Source organism: Leptonotus elevatus, chromosome 12 (genome assembly GCF_054856555.1).
Source record: "Leptonotus elevatus isolate MCC_2025b chromosome 12, RoL_Lele_1.0, whole genome shotgun sequence".
Lineage (NCBI taxonomy): Eukaryota > Metazoa > Chordata > Actinopteri > Syngnathiformes > Syngnathidae > Leptonotus > Leptonotus elevatus.
In genome coordinates, this window is record NC_141250.1 from 6,435,133 (window position 1) to 6,456,524 (window position 21,392).

The 21,392-nt window shown below is 39.4% G+C and overlaps 2 protein-coding genes across 4 annotated transcripts in view; one reads left to right on the top strand and one right to left on the bottom strand.

Annotated features, from left to right (window-relative positions):
- Positions 1-16,012, bottom strand: part of kdm6a (lysine (K)-specific demethylase 6A) — a 51,402-nt gene extending 35,390 nt beyond the window's left edge. For both annotated transcript variants that reach the window (XM_086090573.1, XM_086090572.1), the window contains exons 1-6: positions 15,516-16,012; positions 15,301-15,364; positions 8,931-9,039; positions 8,785-8,834; positions 8,327-8,385; positions 1,278-1,398 (exon numbers count right to left, since the gene is read on the bottom strand). In XM_086090573.1, coding sequence (XP_085946699.1) covers positions 1,278-1,398; positions 8,327-8,385; positions 8,785-8,834; positions 8,931-9,039; positions 15,301-15,364; positions 15,516-15,697 — 585 coding nt within the window. In that variant the 5' untranslated portion in view covers positions 15,698-16,012. The remainder of the gene's footprint in view (positions 1-1,277; positions 1,399-8,326; positions 8,386-8,784; positions 8,835-8,930; positions 9,040-15,300; positions 15,365-15,515) is intronic.
- Positions 16,013-16,523: 511 nt separating this feature from the next.
- fundc1 (FUN14 domain containing 1) lies at positions 16,524-21,249 on the top strand. 2 transcript variants are annotated; one of them, XM_086090577.1, is made up of 6 exons: positions 16,524-16,614; positions 16,768-16,829; positions 17,255-17,408; positions 19,931-20,006; positions 20,090-20,218; positions 20,561-21,249. In XM_086090577.1, the coding sequence occupies exons 2-6, from the start codon at positions 16,811-16,813 to the stop codon at positions 20,636-20,638; spliced, it is 456 nt and encodes a 151-aa protein (XP_085946703.1). In that variant the 5' UTR covers positions 16,524-16,614; positions 16,768-16,810; the 3' UTR covers positions 20,639-21,249. The 2 variants fall into 2 exon arrangements, with proteins under 2 accessions (XP_085946703.1, XP_085946701.1); XM_086090575.1 differs by having other exon boundaries at positions 16,550-16,829.
- Positions 21,250-21,392: the final 143 nt, after the last annotated feature.

Below are 21,392 nucleotides of genomic sequence, written 5' to 3' on the forward strand. Positions count from 1 at the left end.
CAATGTACCGGTTAACATTTATAGAATTGATGACTTGTGGGAAATATGATCACAACAACATTACAATAAATGATGGCCCAATACTTTTGTACAGTATTAGATGGATATAGGGTTCAGTATTCAGTAGTGTTATCATGTTAAATGTGTTAACACTAATGAGTTTAAAAATGTTCAAACAAATATATTTTATCATATTCTAATTAATATCCTTCATATTTTATGAATTATTACCAGTAAAAATAATTTAAAGTTGTTTAGCTGTCAGCAATCATTCCATTGTGATTTACTCAAAAGTTTTTGCGGTGGTAGAAGTTGAGAAGTTGCGTTCTCAATGTACTATACACAGGTATATTATCAAAATCAAAATGTTGGTATTGCGACAACCCTACATCAAACCTGCAGCAGCTGCACTTAAACAATCTAAATCCAAGATGACAATGACAGTATTTGTTGCACTCAAATAGTGAACTTGCTGATCCAGACTCAATGCAAAGTCTAATGGTGGTTCAACTAGTGACTTTTACTGCAAGTTCTACGCACATATACACGGCCGTCTGTCATCTTGAATGACTGGTGATTTTTCTTTGTAAAAAGTCCAGAGGAGAATATGAGGCCTGAGATCAGATAGCAGGTAGTCCCTAAGGGATCCCTCTCGACTGCTCTCAGTGACTGTCTGGACGTCTCGCTACTCAGTTGTCAGAAAAAGGTCACAGTGGTGCTTCCCTCTGATAGATGGGACAGGTGATCAAACAGTCTTTGTTAATCTGGGAGGTGTGATGAGGTTGGACAAAGGCCTCTGGGAATGCACACCAGGCGTCCATGTTTTTATCATATAACCAGACATGAAGAGTGAAGACTGTATAAACCATCAAAAAACAAAACCTATTTCTCGAGCAACAATTCTCAAAACTGTTGCAGGTTGTTTGAGGCAAGGACAGCAAAAAATATGTATACATTTAAAGGTGCATTGTGGAGCTCAAAATGTTAATGTCAAAGATTATAGTGGACATATAGTGTTGTGTTAGCAAGCGTACGACACAATTGGGATGGAAACTGAAAAAAAACAAAAAGAAGCTGGCTACGAGCAGAGTTCAACCCTTAGCCCAAACTAAAAAAAAATAATGAAAAAACTACCTTTATTCAAGCGCACACTCGCAAGTGCAGTCGCGCACCATGCACAAGCTTGACACAGAGGCTGCAGTTACGCTTTAGGCCAGAGGTAGCAGTCGCAAGTAAAAAAGTGACAAATTTCACAATGCACTTTAGAGTGGCTGTACCTTTAAGCTGGACTCATGGTCTGTGTTGACTTTAAACATGAGGCCCAGGCGCAGGTGAATCTCTTTAGATCGGGAGAAACTTGGGTCAATGTAGAGCACCTCCTGAAATGTCTTGATTGCCCTGCAAAAGATTATGCATGTTGATTATGAACTGGTAAACATGTTGCATGACCATATTCTCACACAACCTTGATGTTAAAGCAACACACCACTGAAAATTCATTGTCCTTCATTAATTAGGGAGTGTGTATAAACAACAGTGCAAATATCAATGGTATCTGATTCCCTGACAAAAGAGTTTAACCCGATTAATTCAATCAAAAAAATAATGACATATTCTTGCACAGCTACGCACCATCTTGACCAGCTGAGCAATTCACGTAAAAACGCTGACGGAACAAGTGCTGTAACATGGGACTGTTAATTTTTTATTTGTTTCCCGGTCTATATGGCGTCAAGTATTCCCATAATTTAGATGGCACTCCTAACCGTCAGGATTCATGTACAGAAAGAAAAAAGGCATTTCCAGCGGAAGTGGCTTTCAAATGCAGCCAGCCTGCGAGCCTCCTGAAAAGCTCTATGTCCAAAAAACTGATTGATCCTCACCAGCAGCTGACAAGAGCAGCTAGCGGGAGAAGCTATTTAAAAAAAAAAAAAAAAAAAAACTACTAAGACCTTGCAAGAGGAAAGCGGAAGGTGAAAAGCGACGGGAGACCGAATCATGGGACTCAACGACGACCACCTGCAGGCCCCAGCTGTGGAAGGTAAGCGACAGTCTACCCATTGGGTCTGACACACCGTTGCAAGCACCACCAGGGCCAACTACGTTCGCAAAGTTGTCCTTTGGGCATCTGAAGCAGGAAGATGGCGGTGAAACATGGCAGCCCCTTGTAAGGTAAGGCTCCGCCTTTAGCTCTGCAATATAATTAGTGATTACAAGACCTACAATTATATATTTTTTAAATGTACGCTGATATTATTGAAATCAATAGTGGATTTTTAAATTGAATTAATTATTAGTTCACCACTAGATGGCATTAAAGATTAAACACAGCCATTTTAAATTTGATAAAAGCAGAAGCTATCCAAAAGCTAAACCATCCATTTTCTTAAGCTTGTTCTCACAAGGGTCATGGGGGGCACTGGAGCCTATCCCAGCTGGCTTCGGGCAGTAGGCGGGGTACATCCTGAACTGGTTACCAGCCAATCGCAGGGCACACAGAGACGAACAACCATCCACACTCACAATCACACCTATGGACAATTTGGAGTGTTCAATTAACCTGCCATGCATGTCTTTGGAATGTGGGAGGAAACCGGAGTACCCGGAGAAAACCCACGCAAGCACGGGGAGTACATGCGAACTCCACCCAGGAAGGCCGAAGCCCGGACTCGATCTCACGTCCTTTGCACTGGGAGGCGGACGTGCTAACCAGTCAGCCACCGTGCCGCCCCCAAAATCTAAACCTTAACATAAAATTTGATCAGCAAATATTTTTTTATTTAAATTGATTTTTTTCATGATCTTGATGTAATGACATGAGAACTGCAGATTTCTCTCTGAATTACCCTTTTTTTGTTTTACAGTTATGATTTATTTGGAACATTGTATTGTAATGTTGATTAAACAAAAAAAAACATGTTAATGTTGATTAACAAATGTATTCAGTGTAAATCACATTGGGCATTTAGGAAAATGAACAAATACAATATGTGCATAATTATTTTGAACACAGGGATTAAGATCTCATGATGTCAGCATTGTCTGTCTTAATAAGTGACTGGATTTAAGGTCCAAATCCCTGAGGTGAGAGGGCTTATAACAATGCTATGATAAACTGATTGAGATTGATCAACAAGCTGTCATCCACTTTGCACGCTAGGGATGGGTATCTATTCAGATTTCCAAAATCGATTCGATTCGATTCAGAAGGGCCCGATTCAATTCGATCTACGATTCACATTGGTTTTCAATTTGGTTAAGGATTTCATGCAGTGCCAATTTTACTTCTATTTGAAAGACATTCTCAGATGTACCAATGTTGCAAACAGTCGAAACTTCTTTCTTTTACTTGGAGAATTAGTAAAAATATGAATATTTACATGTATAATTAAATCCAATGCAGTTACATTAATCATGAATATTTTATTGAACATGACCTGATCAAAACAATAAATAATAATTGAAATCAATTACAACTACAGCGCTATGTAAGTTAAGTGGAAAAAATACTGGCAAATCACGACATTCACATTCCTGTGACGGTTTTTATGCTAAACTTCCAGTGGTTAATAAATAAATAAAAACAAATTGACATAAGAGACAGTCATAGTGCATAATTATGCATTCACATTTTGGGTTTTTATGTCCAATTTCTTATCTTACTTCTTTTGAGTGGTATTTGTGTTCAGTCTTTCGCTTTTTCTTTCATTTAATGTACAGTTTAATTACTGTCACATGCACGCACTCCGCTTAATAAGGTGGAGGTAATGCACCAAAAGCATCTGCTATGCTAAAGAAGCTAATGAACCAAAAGTATTTGACGACCATCAAATTGAAGTAGAAGAAGTAGTCCGTAATCTTGTGTAAGTTATAGTGTAGTATGACTTATTTACTATTTAGAGCAGCAAAATGTACAGTAAACGATCAGGATTCTACTTTTGGCTTCAATATGACGCAGAATTTTAGTTATGGTAAGCCATTTAAAACTACTGCAAAAAGAAAAGCTTTTCCATAGTGGATCTGTCTTAACAGTGTGTGTTTGCATGTGTGTATTTTTCGAGAGGGAGACCCGCGATGCGATGTTTTCTTTCTTTGTAAGCACTAGGGTCCTTTTGGGGTACTCTGAATAACAGAAGGGCACATTTGAACAATGCTCACACAGGGTTTTGAACGATTATGTGCTTGCCTCGGGCACATTAATTTACCGGAAAACGTCCTATTAAAAGTATCTATATATGGTTTTATGAATCAATATTGGGCTATGAAAAGCAATATCGATTCGATATCGATATATCGTTATTTTAAACCCAGCCCTATTAAACGCTGTGGACTTTCACACAGCGATTAGGCGTTTTATCTTCCTGTACCAAGTACACTGAACACAGTGAATAAAAACAATTTTGCTATTGATTTAATCACGGTACATAAATGTCAATTCAATACACTAATCAAACTTTTTTACATGCAGGCAATAACCCTTTTAAAACCCAAATATTAGTTACCAGCAACTCGTCACCTAGATGTTACTTCGGGGTGCTAAACGGGCAAATTTGTGTTATTCATAACCGCTTGTAAATGTCTACAAACAATCACAGTATGAAACAGCAGGCCAAGAATTTCTTGCTTCTCTGATTGGCCAAACAGAGACATTCATAGCAAAATAATGCTCGCAGGTTGTTGCCGGTCACGGCACAATAACCACTGCCTAAACCATCGCAAGGAAAACATTTTTCCTAACAACACATTTGCCTACGATAAGCAAAACATGACGCCACGAGCTGGCTGCTACCAAATCATCTGTGAAGTTTTTTTTGCTGCTATAGCATGAGGATCAATCACACAGGAGGTAATAATGGAATTTCTTTTAGGGCTGGGCTATATAAATGGTATACTCTAAATAAGTTGTAAATTTTGCCTAAGGTAGAGATTTTGACTCTACCGTCTTACCGCGGTAGCGCATGTTGACGATGTCATTATATGCCGCATGTTGATGATGTCATCATATCTGCGTCACGGACTTGCGCACGGCTCGCGCTCAGCTTAACAAATAAGAGTAAAAAAATAATCACAAGTGGTTCATGAAGCTGCATTTTCCATCACTATTTGCAACTGTTTCCGTCTCTGTGTTATATAAAACCTAGGCTTGTGCTGTTTACAATGGTCACTTGTGCATGCATTTTTGATCCTCAAGTGAATACTTGCTCTAAGCCAGTTGTACTGTTTTCATTTAAAATATCAGCTATATTTTTTGTTTCCACTATTTTGCACCACAGTGCTGACTTTTCATTTTGATTTGAGATTTGCACAATAAATGTTGTTATCCAAAGTAAATTTATTATTTTTTTAATCCATTTAGCTTCTATAAACCAGTAAGCAAATTATTAAAAACCCACTTAATTCTATATCGTGATGTATACCGTTACTGTGAAGGGATGCCGTTTATACCGTGATATGAATTTTGGGCTGTATCAACCAGCCCTACTTTCTTGACTCATGCAATTTGCAAGAGTACAAACGGGTATTACAATTACAATTAGTAATTAGTGTTACAATTAAACATTGCAGGGAAAACACTACCTGGTCAGTTTTTCCACCCCATTTCAAGCTGTGTCACTTATACACCTGCGCAATATTTGCAATTTGTTTATATAATAATTGGAGGAAAAAAGGTGTCTTAAATATTGTGTGCAATACAAATGCTGTTATTCAGAACCACCCATCACATATTGTTCAGCAATTATTACCCATATTGTCACTGCAAATGTCCTTTGTGATATAATTACAAAAATATACTACCGATGCAGCCAACTACAGACCTGCCTATGTGCAGTGTAGCATCCCCTCCCCCTTTCCTTACACTGCACGGGTGTGCTGTGCAGCAAATCAAACAAACTTGTTGCTATGTGGAGCTTTCATGTGATTTGAGTGTGCAGCTATTCAATTTGTTCAGTATGGGAATCTGCAGCAAAAAACCCCAGCATAGAACACCCATAGTTCCAACTTAATATTCAGGTTACATAGCCAGGTTATGAACGCAACTGTCATAAAGTGAGGACACTAAGTAATCAATATAATTTTCGGCATGTAAATAGCTCATGTAGAACAATACATATAAGAACTGCTACAATTGTGAAAGGCAGCACACCAGCAAGACGCGTTTCATCTATTATCATTACAATAACAAAACAACACACACAAGCACAAACATGTACTGGAGCTTCCAAATAAACCCCCTGGTTTTTGTTGCTCTAACATTAACAACTGCATGTTAGCTCAAAACCCCTCTCAGGCAGCTCACATATACAGACACGCACACACACATTTTGAACTCATTGCTCCCATTCCCTCCACCTCCCCTTCAATGAGCCCTCCTACTCCTCCATCACTATGCTCTGCTATCACCCTCTACTCCCACGCTGGCAGAGCCCTAAGAGAATGCTGGGAAAGCTCACTGGTGTCACCAAGCATGAGACAAGACTGCAGCTAAAAGAGGAACGAGGGTTACAGTCACGTTGCAAGCTAATACATTAAGCTAGGGCATTTTGAGATTGGTCAGTCATTGTATGGCATGAATTTCACGGTTACAAAATGTGACATCTTATCTCTTTAACTGTGATTATATTCCCCACTCACGTTCACACAAACTGAACATGCAAATAGCAATGTTGTCGCCATTGCTGCCATTACTGTCCTATCAATTACTGTGATAACATGCTGTTGCCTCAACTAATTTTTTACAGAACAGTGAGATACAACAACAGCCCCTTTTACATAGCCTATTCAAGGACACACAATGGTGCAGGAGAGGTGGAGGGGCCAAGCATTCCACCAATATTCCACCATCGGATGAATTATTAGAGCCGCAAGAGAGCTCGGATGGCGTCCATGTAAATGGTAAATTCATGGTGGGAAAGGACTGTGAAGATTCATAATAAATCACTCAATACTCCTGCCATGTGTCGCTGTATGATAAGCAGGGAGGATCTGATCATGTTTTTCTATGTGAGTTTGAGTCCAAGTCCCTTGATTTTGAGTATCTGCTGATAACCCAGCAATGCATTCAAGGGGAACTAAACTATAGATATCAAATCCCTCTGATGTATTTTAGATGTGCTGTGCAGATACTCTTACTGAGCCCAACCAACATTTATAGGTCTTTCCACTCTCACGATTTTGCAAATTTGTGAAAATATAATGCCGGGTTACAATTCTGGGCTCATGGCTCAGTTGAAGTCATAACGGCAGTCAACTCGGTAAAAAGAAGCTCTCCGCTCAGTGAAAAGCACTGTACTTTGGATCCTTGTAATTTAATTTGTGAGGATTATTCTGATTTCAAAATGGGATGAAATGTAATAAATCCAGCTACAGGCCTCTTTATACCCCATTAGGGTGTGTGTGTGTGTGTGTGTGTGTGTATGTGTGTGTATGTGTGTGTGTGTATGTATATATATATATATATATATATATATATATATATATATATATATATATATATATATATATATATATATATATATATATATATATATATATATATATATATATATATATATATATATATATATATATATATATATATATATATATATATATATATATATATATTAGGGGTGTTAGAAAAATCGATTCGGCAATATATCGCGATATTACAGCGCGCAATTCTCGAATCGATTCAATATGGGGATTTTTAAACATAATTTTTTTAATGGGAATATTAAACAAACTGCCTTACTTAGGGTTAGGATTTACACATTAAGCATGGAAGAATGTTATATTAATGGAACATTAAGCCTTAATATTTTATTTCAGTGCTGTTCAAACATTAAACAGACTGCAACCTGAATTTTTAGATAAATAAATACATTTGTATACAAATCTTACAGTGTACATGTACAAGTTTACTGATTAGTATTTTCTGAATTTGAATTTTAATAAAAATCGCAATAACCAATTTATAGATTTGTATCGGGATTAATCGGTATCGAATCGTGATACGAATCGAATAGCCAGGTACTAGGCAATTCACCCCTAATAAATATATATATATATATATATATATATATATATATTAGGGGTGAATTGCCTAGTATTAATCTTTTAAGGCTAGCAGCAATTGAACGAGTTGAAACTAGCAAGGCTAACCCAGATGCCCATTCACAACAAGCTTTTTTTTCCGTATTCAGTCAAGGTGGACAATCGCCTGTTATTTCACTGGTTGGCCTGACCAGATACATTAATATAGCAAGATTGATTTGGCGAAAATCCACTTGTTCCAAGGTTAGCTCACACGTTCATAGAGAAAAAGAAAAAAGTAGTTAGTACTTACCACTGAAATGCGTTGTAATGGAAGTAGACCAAGCCGAGCCCGTATAAAAAAGCAGCATTCTGGGGGAAAATACAAACAAAATGTTTCCAATCTGCAGCATGGTTAATTATCAAACCCTTTAACTGATACTGGGCTAGTCTAGACTAACCAAATGGAGGATTTCAGAGCTGCAAAGACTGAACCCATCCCAATGCCCCTTGCCCCCACCCCCCACAGTGATGCAACTCTTTTTTTCTTTCTTTCTTTTTACTCGCTCCATACAGAATTTAGAGAGCTTGCGCGACCAAATTGGTCATACTCATGGAAGCCGGTGATACCGAATTAGCCACAAAGGAAACCTTTCTCACCTTGGTAGAATCTTAACAGTATTTAGACGCAGCTATGTAGTTGAAATAAAATGGCCTTCAGGAAAAAACTCGCACATTGACTTGAGCTATTAAGTTGTACTCTAAACTCACCTTCCAGTAGTCCGGCTGTGAACTGAAGTACCGCTGGTATGCAGATAATGCTGAGAATAGGGATATGAAGACAAATTCAGAAATGTAAATAGAAATAAAAGCAGGCTGACCAAAATAAGATGACTATTTGAAAACATTACACAAACCTTTTGGATAGTCCTCCAGCAGAAGGTGGAAATGGCCAAGTTGACAGAAAATGTCAGGATCTACTTTCCCTTCTGCTTTCAGGATGAGGGCGTTGTAGCAGCTAACAGCCTGGATAGGAGAAAAAGCAACATTAATGTTAGTGGATCTAATTATGATTAATGACACAAGGTGTAAAATAAATGAGATTACCGGTAGCAGTCATAATCATGACTCAATGCAAATTTTGATTTTACATGTCAGAAAACTGTGCAACATCTTGCCACTATTTTACCATAATACAGGCGCGGTTTAAGATAAAAGTGCCTTGGCTTACATTTTACTTTATATTTTTCAAGATAGAAGCTGAAACTTGGGGGAAAAAAATTATTGAGATATGAGCACAATTTTAATTACAAAAGTGCTTCAGACACCCACTATTATATGGTGCCCCGGGGCAGCAGACATCATATCATCAATCAAGCCAACATACGGTCAAATTGGTTGCATTAGCGTGGAAAGGACAATACCTGTTGGTGGCAGTAATTCCACATGAATCTGGTTTACCAATGACAAAGTTTCGGAAAAGTAATAATGAGTCAAAGTACTCACACTCTCAGATATTCGTTGAACAGTCCATCCATTGAAAGTTAAATATTCTTTTTAATATTTGTTGAAAATTGAATACCGGTATTTATTGCAAGTCTGACGGTATGGATACTTTGATTCCTTATTGCTTCGAAACAAAAAAAATTATATCTTTGAAACATATATGTTTTAGAGAACATGTGAAAGATTACATTTCATGAAAAATTTTCGGGTCACATAGGGTCATCCATAAGGTCAAATTCAAGGCCAGATTATAGGTAAAAGGTCAAATTACTAAAATATGCATCAATCTTCTAAACGATTGCAGAATCCTTGTTGAAATCTTCTTCTGACAATCCCTGTTTTGTGACACTTGACGAAGTAGGTCCAGAGATATAAAAGGTTCAAAAGAAGGCGGCCATGCCCCTTTTCGTTGAAAGTGAAAATGTAAAAATTTGGCAAACTGTAGCTCCCAAAGCCATGCTCCAGTTGATCCAAAATTCTAGATTTAGTGTTGTGCCATCCCGATCAACAAATACACCCGGTTTCATTCAAATCAAATGGTAAATGCTGGACTGGTTTTTATATTGCTCTATAGGCTCTTTATCTACACCATATGGTGCCCAAAGTGCTTTACAACGCCTCACATTCACACACCGGTGGTCGACTGCTGCCAGGCCCACTGGGAGCAAATCGGGGTTCAGTGTCTTGCTCAAGTACACTTCGACATGGTGACCAGTGGTGATGATCGAACCCACAACCTCACGGATGGGAGACGACCACTCTACCACTGATCCATGCCACCCTGTTGGCTATGTTAAAAAATGTGTTTGGGTGATGTGTTCATATCATGTACGTCATTACGTGGGTGCCACTCAGTGTTGAGACAGACACCACAGTTGAATTAAACGGTGACGAACTTTTGTCGCTAAAGCTCTGGTTACACTGTTGTAAATCAATTTAATTCTGAAAGTTGTACAACCACATATTTTGTTTTGGACTGTTTCGGGCCACTTGATATGCGTTTCATTTTGTGTTAGGTGACAGTGTGTAGTAGGTAACCCACTGGATGATCACTAGAACATAGAATGCAGCCAAAGTGCATGTATTTCGAAGCACGCGCACTACGGTGGCTCAGACAGACCACACTTTCCAAGCTAACCATCAATTCCTAAATTTGCGTGAGCGAACAAGAATCTCGGAGCCAGAGGCTGGAGTGGCTAACAAGAGCGGCTAGCGGGAGAAGCTTGTAAAAAAAAAAAAAAGGTGACAAGAGACGGGAGCCCGAATCACGGGAGTCAGTGCCGATGACCTGCAGGCCCACAGCTTCTACTATGTATTTTTATTTTGAAACTGCGTCGGTCTTCCTGTCCCGCTCGATGTGTTCTGTGCTAGTATGCCATTGGATGCGTCGTCCGGCAAAATTAGAAAATAGTCTATCTGTGCGGCGGGCTCCAGCACGACGCAGCTAGTCCGCAGTCGATCCGCAGCGCACATACAGCCGGTGTAATTTGAACAAGCTGATAGAAACGAATCAGCTGCGCCGCCGGAACGGAGCGCATGCGGTGTAATCCCGGGGTAACTCCCGACTGCCGCTCTTGTTAGCTGCTCCGGCTAAATCCGGCTCGCTTGGTCTTTCGCCATCGCTCGCCGGGCTTCACACCGGCTGTTAAGTCACCATCGCTCACCGAGATGCTCGTATGCTAACACAAAATAAGAATTGTAGGCAGGCTTTGGGGAGTGGGGTCTCTCTGAGCCACCATAGTGTGCATACTTCAAAATGCATGCATTTGGGTACATTCTTTGCTATAGCGACATCTATCTAATGGTCACTTATTACACAGTGTGACTTTAAATCAATAGTGGGTTTTTTAATTGAATTAATTATTAGTTCACCACTAGATGGCACTAAAGTTAGTTAATTAGTCTGTCATTGTATGATACGGCACAAGTCTACAGTTAGCAACTATCCACTAACAGGAGCATACACATTGACATCACCTGCATTCAAGCCAAAAAGAGCATTCAAATTGAGTCAGAGACATTTCAAACTCAAACAAAAAATAAGTCAATCAATGCATTATACGTTAATAATTGCAAATATTGAAATAATGTGGGCTTTCTATCAATCTATGAAAGCTGGCATACATTAAGAAGAATGATGGAGGGCTAGGTTTAAAATATCGATATATTTTGATATCGAATCAATATTGCTTTTCATAGCCCAATATTGATTCATAAAACCATGTACTGTTACTTTTAATACAGCTTTTTCTGGTAAATTAATATGCTTGAGGCGAGCACGAACTTGTTCAAAATCTCGTGTGAGCATTGTTCAAATGTGCCCTTCTGTTATTCAGAGTACCCTAAAAGGAGCACAGTGCTTAAAAAGATTGCTATATAACTTTAAAAATGGGCTGCGTTTTAATGAAAGCGGATCGCATCGCGGTTCTCCCTCGAAAAATACACACATGCAAACACACACCGTTTAGACAGATGCACTATGGAAAAGCTTTTCTTTTTGCAGTAGTTTTAAATGGCTTACCTTAACTAAAATTCTGCGTCACATTGGAGCCAAAAGTAGAACCCTGATCGTTTACTGTGCATTTTGCTGCTCTAAATAGTAAATAAGTCATACAACACTATAACTTACACAAGACTACGAAATACTTCTTCTCCTTCCATTTGATGGTTGTCAAATACTTTTGGTTCATTAGCGCCTCCTTCTTTAGCATAGATACCTATGGCTATGAAGAAGGCCACTGGTGGTAATGCATGACTTCTTCTTTCTTATCGCGGTTGGCAGGTGTTTTTGGTGCATTGCCTCCACCTTATTAAACGGAGTGCGTGCATGTGGCAGTAATTAAACTGTACATTAAATGAAAGAAAAAGCGAAAGAATGAACACAAACACCCCTCCAAAAGAAGTAAGGTAAGAAATTGGACATAAAAACCCAAAATGCGAATGCATAATTATGCATTATGACTGTGTCTCTTATGTCAATTTGTTTTTATTTATTTATTAACCACTGGAAGCTTAGCATAAAAACCGTCAGAGGAATGTGAATGTCGTGATTTGCCAGAGTGTTTTTTGCACTTTGTTTACATTGTGCTGTAGTTGTAATTGATTTCAATTATTATTTATTGTTTTGATCAGGTCATGTTCAATAAAATATACATGATTAATGTAACTGCATTGGATTCAATTATAAATGTAAAAATTCATATTCTTACTAATGCTCCAAGTAAGAGAAAGAAGTTTCTACTATTTGCAACATTGGTACTTCTGAGAATGTCTTCCAAATAAAAGTAAAATTGGTACTGCATGAAATCCTTCACTGAATTGAAAATCAATGTGAATCGTAAATCGAATCGGGCCCTTTTGAATCTAATCGATTTTGGAAATCTGAATAGATACCCAGCCCTAATTAATGATGGATGTGAAATAACTTTGTTGCTTTACTTAATTACAATCAATAATCCATCTAGTCACTTCTGTTTACAATACCTAATCCACTAAGCGCCTATCCTCAGTGTTTCCTACACAATGTTAATACTTGAAAAATTATATATATATATATATTTGGCCCCTCTGCGTTGAATAAAATAATATTTAAATAAAAGTATTTTTTCCAATGTCTTCTCCAAGTCATATAAAATAGTTGACGTGTTTTGTTGCAGACAGTTCTTGTTACAGTAAAATATTTATGCAGATATATCTTGAGTTGCTGTCAATCTTTACGTCATCTGAAACTACGCTAAGCAAATTGAGACAACTGTATATCAGCAAATATAGTCATGCTGTACTACCCTTCCCAAAAAAGGTGAAACCAAATATAAAAAACTGAAAAAGTTGGTAGTACCAGAGCTACCAATGCAAAAGAGCCCTGTAATAGCTCACCAGTGACATAAATTTGGAGAAAAGTCCCAGGCAGATTATGAGTTTAAGAACCCCCCCCCCCCCAAAAAAAACAACTATGGCTATCTTATTAGCGAAGAAAAAAACACCAACTATGGCTAGCAGATGGCAGTGTTGTATCACTTTTAGATGAGATCACTGTGCATCAAAGCAATTAATGACATGATAACATGGCGGTTTTAGGAAATACAGCAGATTCACTACCGCGGATTTTTATCTGGGTCTATAACATAAATTAACTGCTACATACACTGTAGCGCCATTGCAAACAAAAGTGCATTGAATTGTTTATAACAACATTTTGCCAAAAAGAAGCATAAATATTCACAGTCATCCCATGACCCTTGTGAGGAATAAGCGGTTCAGAAAATGGATGGTTGGATTCACACTCATATATATATTTTTTTTTTTTTTTTACATAGTCATAACGCACAATATTCTGGCTGTCTTGAAAGATGAGTGAACATACTCGAAATCGGCTGACACTCTCGGGGTTTTATTTTTGGATAACGCTTGCCAATCAAAAAGTTAAAAGTCAACCAAGGAACCATCTGCACACCGCTCGCCACGCCATCCCGGGGCTCCAGGCCGCAGCGATTTTTTTTTTTAGGTCTACAAAAATAACCATAAAAAACGTAAAACCTCGTTTTTTTTCCTCAGACAATAATCGTACACCAAAATCTGAAAGACGTAATCAACACGAATTGCCTCGGTTGGGTCCATATCTCCACCTTCGGGCAAATTCATACCTGATATTGAATATACCCTCAATACCGCGCACCCCTAGTCTCAACACACAATATCACAGTTCACTCTCCAACGAGAAGCCCACAAACCACATGTTGAAAACTTACATTGAGCAAAGGCAGCCCTGCCTACATCTACACTGTGGTTTAGGGTACAGTACACAAAACTGACCCACGCTGTTCAAATTGCGTACCGCTGAATCATGCGTCCATCTATAATGCTTGTTATAAACGTAACGAACATGTTTTTTTTTTTTTTTTAGCTAACGTGATTAGCCCAGCTAGCACGGCTAATTAGCCTGGAACGTAAGCTAAAGTGTGTTTATCCCATCTCCACCATCTTGCTTCCAATCGTACGACCGTTATTTGTTGGTAACACGTTGAAATTTGCATTGGCTATACGTTTCTGTTCAGATATCAGCTAAGCGTGTTTGATAGGGAGGCAAAAATACGCTACACAACGGGAACGGCTACAGCTACACGCTAGCATTAGTAAGCTGACGCACAAACCTAAACGAGCGTTATTGTATGAGCTGACAACTGTCAATTGGCCGCGTAGCTTTTTAAAATTTATTTTGCAATTTCCACGGACATTTACATTCAAAGGCTTTTCATCACACTCTCTCCGTACTTTGTAGCCAAGTAGCGAGCGCTGATTGACTTCTAATTAAAAACAAGCGAAATGTACGCTATGGATTTCACGTTTGCCAACTTGTTTTTCTCTTGCCTTTATTGAAATAAATGTTGTGAAATAAACATTCTATCGCTTTGGATGCCATGTAGAATTAAACTTAAACGTGGAGATTTCAAATTGCGTTCGTTTGCTAGCTTGGAACTGTGACACTATTATAATGTGGCGTCAACAAACGTATGTGGCCTTTAATAGTAATTGCGTTGTGTTATAGTTGTGTGAGACCGCATACAATCAAGAAAACATGCATAGTGTAATCTAAATGGTGACTTAGTAAGTCAAAGTTGGGTAAATTCACGTCTCTGCACGTCGCTGCTAACAACATTAGCCGTATTAGCAACGAGTAGCGTTGAGAGGTCGCTGCCACTTTATCTCGGGAGGGGATGTGCACTAGTAACGAGAGGAAATAATGGAAAGAGGCGACTGCGATGTTTCACTGTGGTGGCATACCTTTAACAGTAAGGCCTTCGTTCTGGCGCCATCTTCTTGAAGCCTATGAAATCCAAACAGTGAACTGCAAGTAGAGGACACAACACAGGCGGTTCCGTATTACTTGAGAGGAGCATTCGTGTTGTGTTGTTACAAACTGCATAAAGCACATATGGAAGAAACGAAGCGGATATTTTCCCCAACAAAAAAATAGGTTAACACCACACTTTTCTAACCTGTCAATTCCGAGCAAGCTATCTTTCTCTTGCGTCGTAAGCGTCGGAAAGTCCTCTTCGGTTTCACTCGCTTTTGCCGACGCCATTTTCTCCTCGTCATTAGCAGCGGCGCTCAGACTCCGCGCAGCAGCCGAAGAGGAGGCGGCGGCGACAGCGACGAGCGACACTCCGCACGATTTCATGGTGGACAAGTTGAAACAGCAACGGGGGTCGAGCCCGGCTAATGAGACGAGCAACGAAAGAGTTGCACACCTTGTTCGCAGCAACTCGCGCGGGGCGTAGCGTATTTTTCTTTCCAAATCCTCAAGGAAACGAGCCCTTCAAGTTAGCCTCCACCCGCCTCATTTTAACAGCGTGATTCCCGGCGCCAATGTGTGCATGGTGTGGATGCAACGTTGGCTTTTTTACGACTGGGTGTAATTTGATAATATCGTAAACTTCCCCAACCATCGGCTCAAAGTTGTTGTAATTGTGTCACACTGGCAAACGCACGCCGTCGCTGTCGGCACGCCCTCCGCGCACCTCGTCCAATCAGCTGCAAGCCAGCTCCATCACGTGACTGTCCCTGCTTGACGTTTGACGAGCACGCGGACGGACGCGTGCGCGTTGGCAAAGAAAAAGGTCCGGCCTTCGGCCCCCCCCATACTCCCGCGATTGGTTCCGCCCTCTATATTGTGATTACGTAATCCTATATTCCGTTATATAATTGGACAGAAGAGCTGTCATTCAAAAAAGGCGAGAAAAGGGAAGTTCGGTCCCGACCTGGCAACCATTTTGTAGTTTTTGCGATTGGGGGACAGATACGCAGTGACGTAATTATTAACAACGCTATATGAATTGTCCAAAAACCCAGTGTGCATTTTATTTGAAAGTTTACTTGTCTTTATACTACAAATTATACGCATGAAATGTTGAATTTCAATTACAATAGCTATCGCGTGGAGTGAATCACATAAACGTCTAACAAAATAACCACAGGGTCTACATTAACCACAATTCACCAGGGTTTGATGTGACGTCAGACGTGACGGCTTCCTTTAAATTTGGAATTGTGGCTTTTGGGAAACTTTCGGCTTTGTTCTTTTATGACATGGCAGCTGTAAGTACTAGTTATATACAAAATACATAAGTTCGCTTGGTTGTCAAGTTATATTGATATTCCTGAAACCTGAGCGATACTGTGTTCAAAGTTAGTATACTGTATTTTGGAAATATAAGCAGCCCCCCTCTCCCTCCCTTTGAATGTCAAAAGTAGTCCAAGTGACAACGGACTTGAAGGCAACTGAGGATCCAAAATGGCGAAGCACAACAAGGGTAAGCAAGGCGTTAAGCTAATTTCGCGTTTTTTTGTCGGACATTCACATGAACATAAAATTATTTTGAGTGAAACGTCATCTGATCATCTTTCATCCTATAACTATCAACACTGGCTTTAGAGTACGGTTACGCAGTATTGGCTAACTTTTTAACCGTATCTGGTTAGGATGCTAACAAATTGTTTAGACACCAAAACTTTTCATTTTAAGTGAATAATGACGTGAAACACATACTACACTATGCTCTTTTGTATTGCGGTGATGTTTGAATTTAAGTGCTAACGTCACCGTCTGTTGTCAAGTCACGCTACAAACAGCCTTTAGGACATTTGTGTCGTGCTAGCGTTACTCTCAAGTTTGTTCATCCACGAAATCCAGTCATTACTGTACTATGTCATGTTTTGTACATGTTCACATATGCAGATCTGGAAGAGGAGCTCTACGACAAGGTCGTCGATCTGACCGAGTACGCCAAACGGCAGCGATGGTGGAATCGCATGTTTGGCAAGACGTCCGGCCCGTTAGCAGAGAAATACTCCGTGGCCACACAGATAGCAATAGGAGGAGTCAGCGGATGGTAATCAATACATTTGTGTTTTTTAATTTTTTTTATTGTTATGTGTCAAATGGGGGCGGGGACAAACTTATGAAGGCAACATTTGCAGTGGGATACTTGACTCATTGAGTCACTTTCAACAGTAAGAAGATAATAGTTTGTCTATAGTTAATGTGATAACTTAATACTTTTTCTTTAACAATAAATACCTATTAAAAAAAATGTTTTGCCACTTGCTGTTGAATGAAGATGACATCACATGTGCTGAGGAAACTGGTACGACCAATCATGGCTCATTTTACTGACCAAGCCCAGGAAACGGGAGCCGTGATTGCCTATTACCCATTTCATCAGCACAGGTGATGTGATCTTCAGTCGACAGCAAATGGGAAATGTGCATTTAAGGATATTAATTATACAGTACATGGAAAATAATCAAGTTATCAAATTAATGCTGGACAAAATATTAAGTTTTTACTACTGAAAATGGCTCATTGAGTCAACTATCCCTTTAACACTTCACTCTCCAACTCCATCACACACAACTGCGCGCACACACACCGTAATTATGCGATGATGATGATGATGATGATGATGATGATGATGATGATGATGATGATGCTTGACGCTTGACTTCAACCGCGAAAATACACTTTTCTCCCAGTCACAAGTATAGACAGCTTGTTAATATAGAGTTTTCAGCAACTAGCTCCGCCGTAGCAAGACTCTTGACAGCTCAGACTTTTCTTTGTAAATTTTATTTACGGTAAATTAGTCCATCCGTGACTACGTCCCACACAGTGAATAGCGGCCACTACGTCATCCTTTATTGTGCCCGTGATGCTTTTAAACTGGCTGCAGTTGGTGGGATGTTAGAAAAAATCGATTCAACAATATATCGCGATATTACAGCGCGCAATCCTCGAATCGATTCGATATGCGGCCGAATAGATTTGTAAACATCCATTTTTTTATGGGAATATTCAACAAAACGTCTTACTTATGGTTAAGATTCACACATTAAGTATGGAAGAATGTTATATTAATGGAACATTAAGCCTTAATATTTTATTCCAGTGCTGTTCAAACATGAAACAGACTGCAACCTGTTTGTTAAATGAAGTGGCTCAGTTATAAGCCTGAATTTTCAGATAAATACATTTTCATACAAATCTTACAGTGTACATGTGCAAGTTTACTGATAAGTATTTTCTCAATTTGAGTCCAAAAAATCGCAATAATCTATTTATAGATTAATACCAGGATTAATCGAATCGTGACACGAATCGAATCGCCAGGTACGAGGCAATTCACACTCCTAATTTGGAGGCTCGCAGACAGTCGACCCGATTTCTCACAATGACCACACGATTGGAGTCAGGCGAGCCATTGAGCTACACGACAATTGTGATAATTTATCAAACAAATTTCCATTTAAATAAATGTGCCTGTAATCTGATTACATGTTTTTTCTGTAACTTGTAGTTGTGCCCGTATATCCACCTCATGGATATGGAATGAGGCGATCAATTTGTTGCACTTGGATTCTGTTTTCTCTGGTAGCAAATGAACTGTAATTGTGACAGGAATGATGACACGTGTCAATAAAGGGTAAACGCTGGGACGGGGTGTGATGCAACACCCAACAGTTGCAGTTTCCGCCCTGTTGTTGAAATCAACTAACAGTTATTGTTACAAGTCATGCCAGCAACTTTATTTTGAAACTGTGTCAGTCTTCCTGTCCAGCTCAATGTGTTCTGTGCTAGTTTGCCATTTGACGGATGCCGACGGATGTGTCGTCCGGCGACAATAGAAAATGGGTCTATCCGAGCGGCGGCTTCCGTCACGACGCAGCTACTCCGCAGTTGACACGCACACGCAGCCGGTGTAATCCCGGGGTTAGGGAAGTGGTGTCCAAACTCTGTTCTCAAGGTTCAGATTCCTGCAGATTTTGGATGTTTCTCTTCTCCAACACACCTGAAGCTCATCAGCAAGCTTTGCATAAGCCTGATAACGATCCTGTTCATTGGAACTGCGAAACATCCAAAGCCTGCAGGATTCCGGCCCTCGAGGACCGAGTTTGGACACCACTGCATTAGGGCATACCGACTGATTGAAAATGGAAGAAAAAGCTGTACAAGAAGCTAGGCTACATTTTCTTATTTTTCAAACACTTTCAATTTTTATTGTGACTGGTTTGGGAGACATGTTTTACACTCAATACAACCGGTCGAGTTGTGTCCAAGCTACTTCCGTCAGCCACCAAGTCCTTGAGTTGACCACATATCAAGCAGTTGCCATCTTAAATATCAACTAAGTTTAACATTGATTATTGTCACCCCATCCATTTCCTGAGCAAATTGGTGATGAAAAATCACTCTTAGCCGCACACCAAAGGGTGATGAATTCCTCAGGATAATCTTAATTCTCCGATAATCTGGCCTTTCCTGGCTTTGATCGGAACGGGATAATCAGGCTCACGTTATCCCCAATTATCGGTATGCGCGGACGCCCTTTAACTAATGAGCTGTGCTTCATGTCAGGTGTGCAGGCTACCTCTTCCAGAAAGTTGGCAAAGTTGCTGCCACCGCTGTGGGTGGAGGACTTCTTTTGTTACAGGTATTTATTCGCTCGCTGTTCAATAATTGTGCCATTGATGGGAATGATATGGAACACTTTTTTTTGGATCGTCTGCCCTCTAGATAGCAAACAATAGTGGCTACATCCAAGTGGATTGGAAGAGAGTTGAAAAGGATGTGAACAAAGCCAAGAAGCAGATCAAGAAGAACACCGACAAAGCAGGTCCAGAGCTGAACACGTTAGTTGAGCGGGTGAGTTGAAAACATCAGCTTTATAACATGTCTTGCTCATTAATGCGGTTCACTTGCTTAACCGATGGCGCAATCTTACGCCCAATCATACTCATTTCATGCTAATTTTGAGGTTTGTATTACATAACGGTGTTAACAACAGGATATATTGACAGTATTTTCTCAACAAATCTGAAATAGATGTCTACTTTTTGTCACTGTTAGGATGTTTTTAGTCAAAGGGGGAGTTTGCAATTTTGAAACTGCTAATACAATTTAATGACATCTCACTTCACTTAGTGTGGTGCTGAGGGTTGTACTCACCGTATAGTACTGAAAAATCATGTACCTGTCACTCTTAAGTCCACAGAGTTTGTGAAGAAAAACATTGTGGTTACAAGCGGCTTCGTCGGAGGCTTCCTGCTCGGCCTGGCGTCCTAAGCGCAGACGAATGGCTGAACACTCCGAAACGTTTTGACACATCGGGAAAAGGGATAAGCTGTTGCTCGGTGGCTGATCAATGGCCTGACGGCATGTTTCCAGTAATCCTGTAGTTGTCTTCTTTGTATAGGCTGAACCCCTTTTCCTCTATGTAAAGATGCTGTACCGCCACTTTAAGAAGCACTGTTATTATGGGTGAATACACTCAGTTCTTGTACTAGGCCAAAAGATTGCACTTGTATTACAGCAGGGGTGTCTAAACATAATCATGTGTTTAAAATAAAAATAATAAATAAAATAAAAAAGCCATGGAGCCTCACTTTGGACACTCCTGTAAAACGGATAATTAAAGGGGGGAAACCTATCACAATGTTGCAACATTTTATTTATTGTTACCACCACTGAAAGGTTCTCATTGTTGTAATGCATTGTGTCCATTAAAAGTCAATGAATCATAGTTGAAGTGAATTTTCATGCTGGTTGGTTTGGAATTATTTTTGCCCTTTATTTTTTATGCCTTTTAAATGAGCAATAAGTTACTGATTCATATATCACAGACTGCTCATAATGATGTATGTTTGATGAACAAATTAAAGTACATTTGAACATTAGGTTAATTGTGTTGTGTGGTTTATTGTTTAGATAAATTTAAACATGCGTTAGATTATACTTGTTTTATGCTGTATTTTTCTTTTGTAGTTCAGACACAACTGGATATACAAACAAACGTAGATAGTCCTGTTTGTTGGCTCCT

Bases quoted from the DNA above. Each gene is read 5' to 3' on its own strand.
- fundc1 (XM_086090577.1), top strand. The intron at 20,007-20,089 runs GTATTTATTCGC...TCTGCCCTCTAG, and splicing joins GAGGACTTCTTTTGTTACAG to ATAGCAAACAATAGTGGCTA. The intron at 20,219-20,560 runs GTGAGTTGAAAA...GTCACTCTTAAG, and splicing joins TGAACACGTTAGTTGAGCGG to TCCACAGAGTTTGTGAAGAA.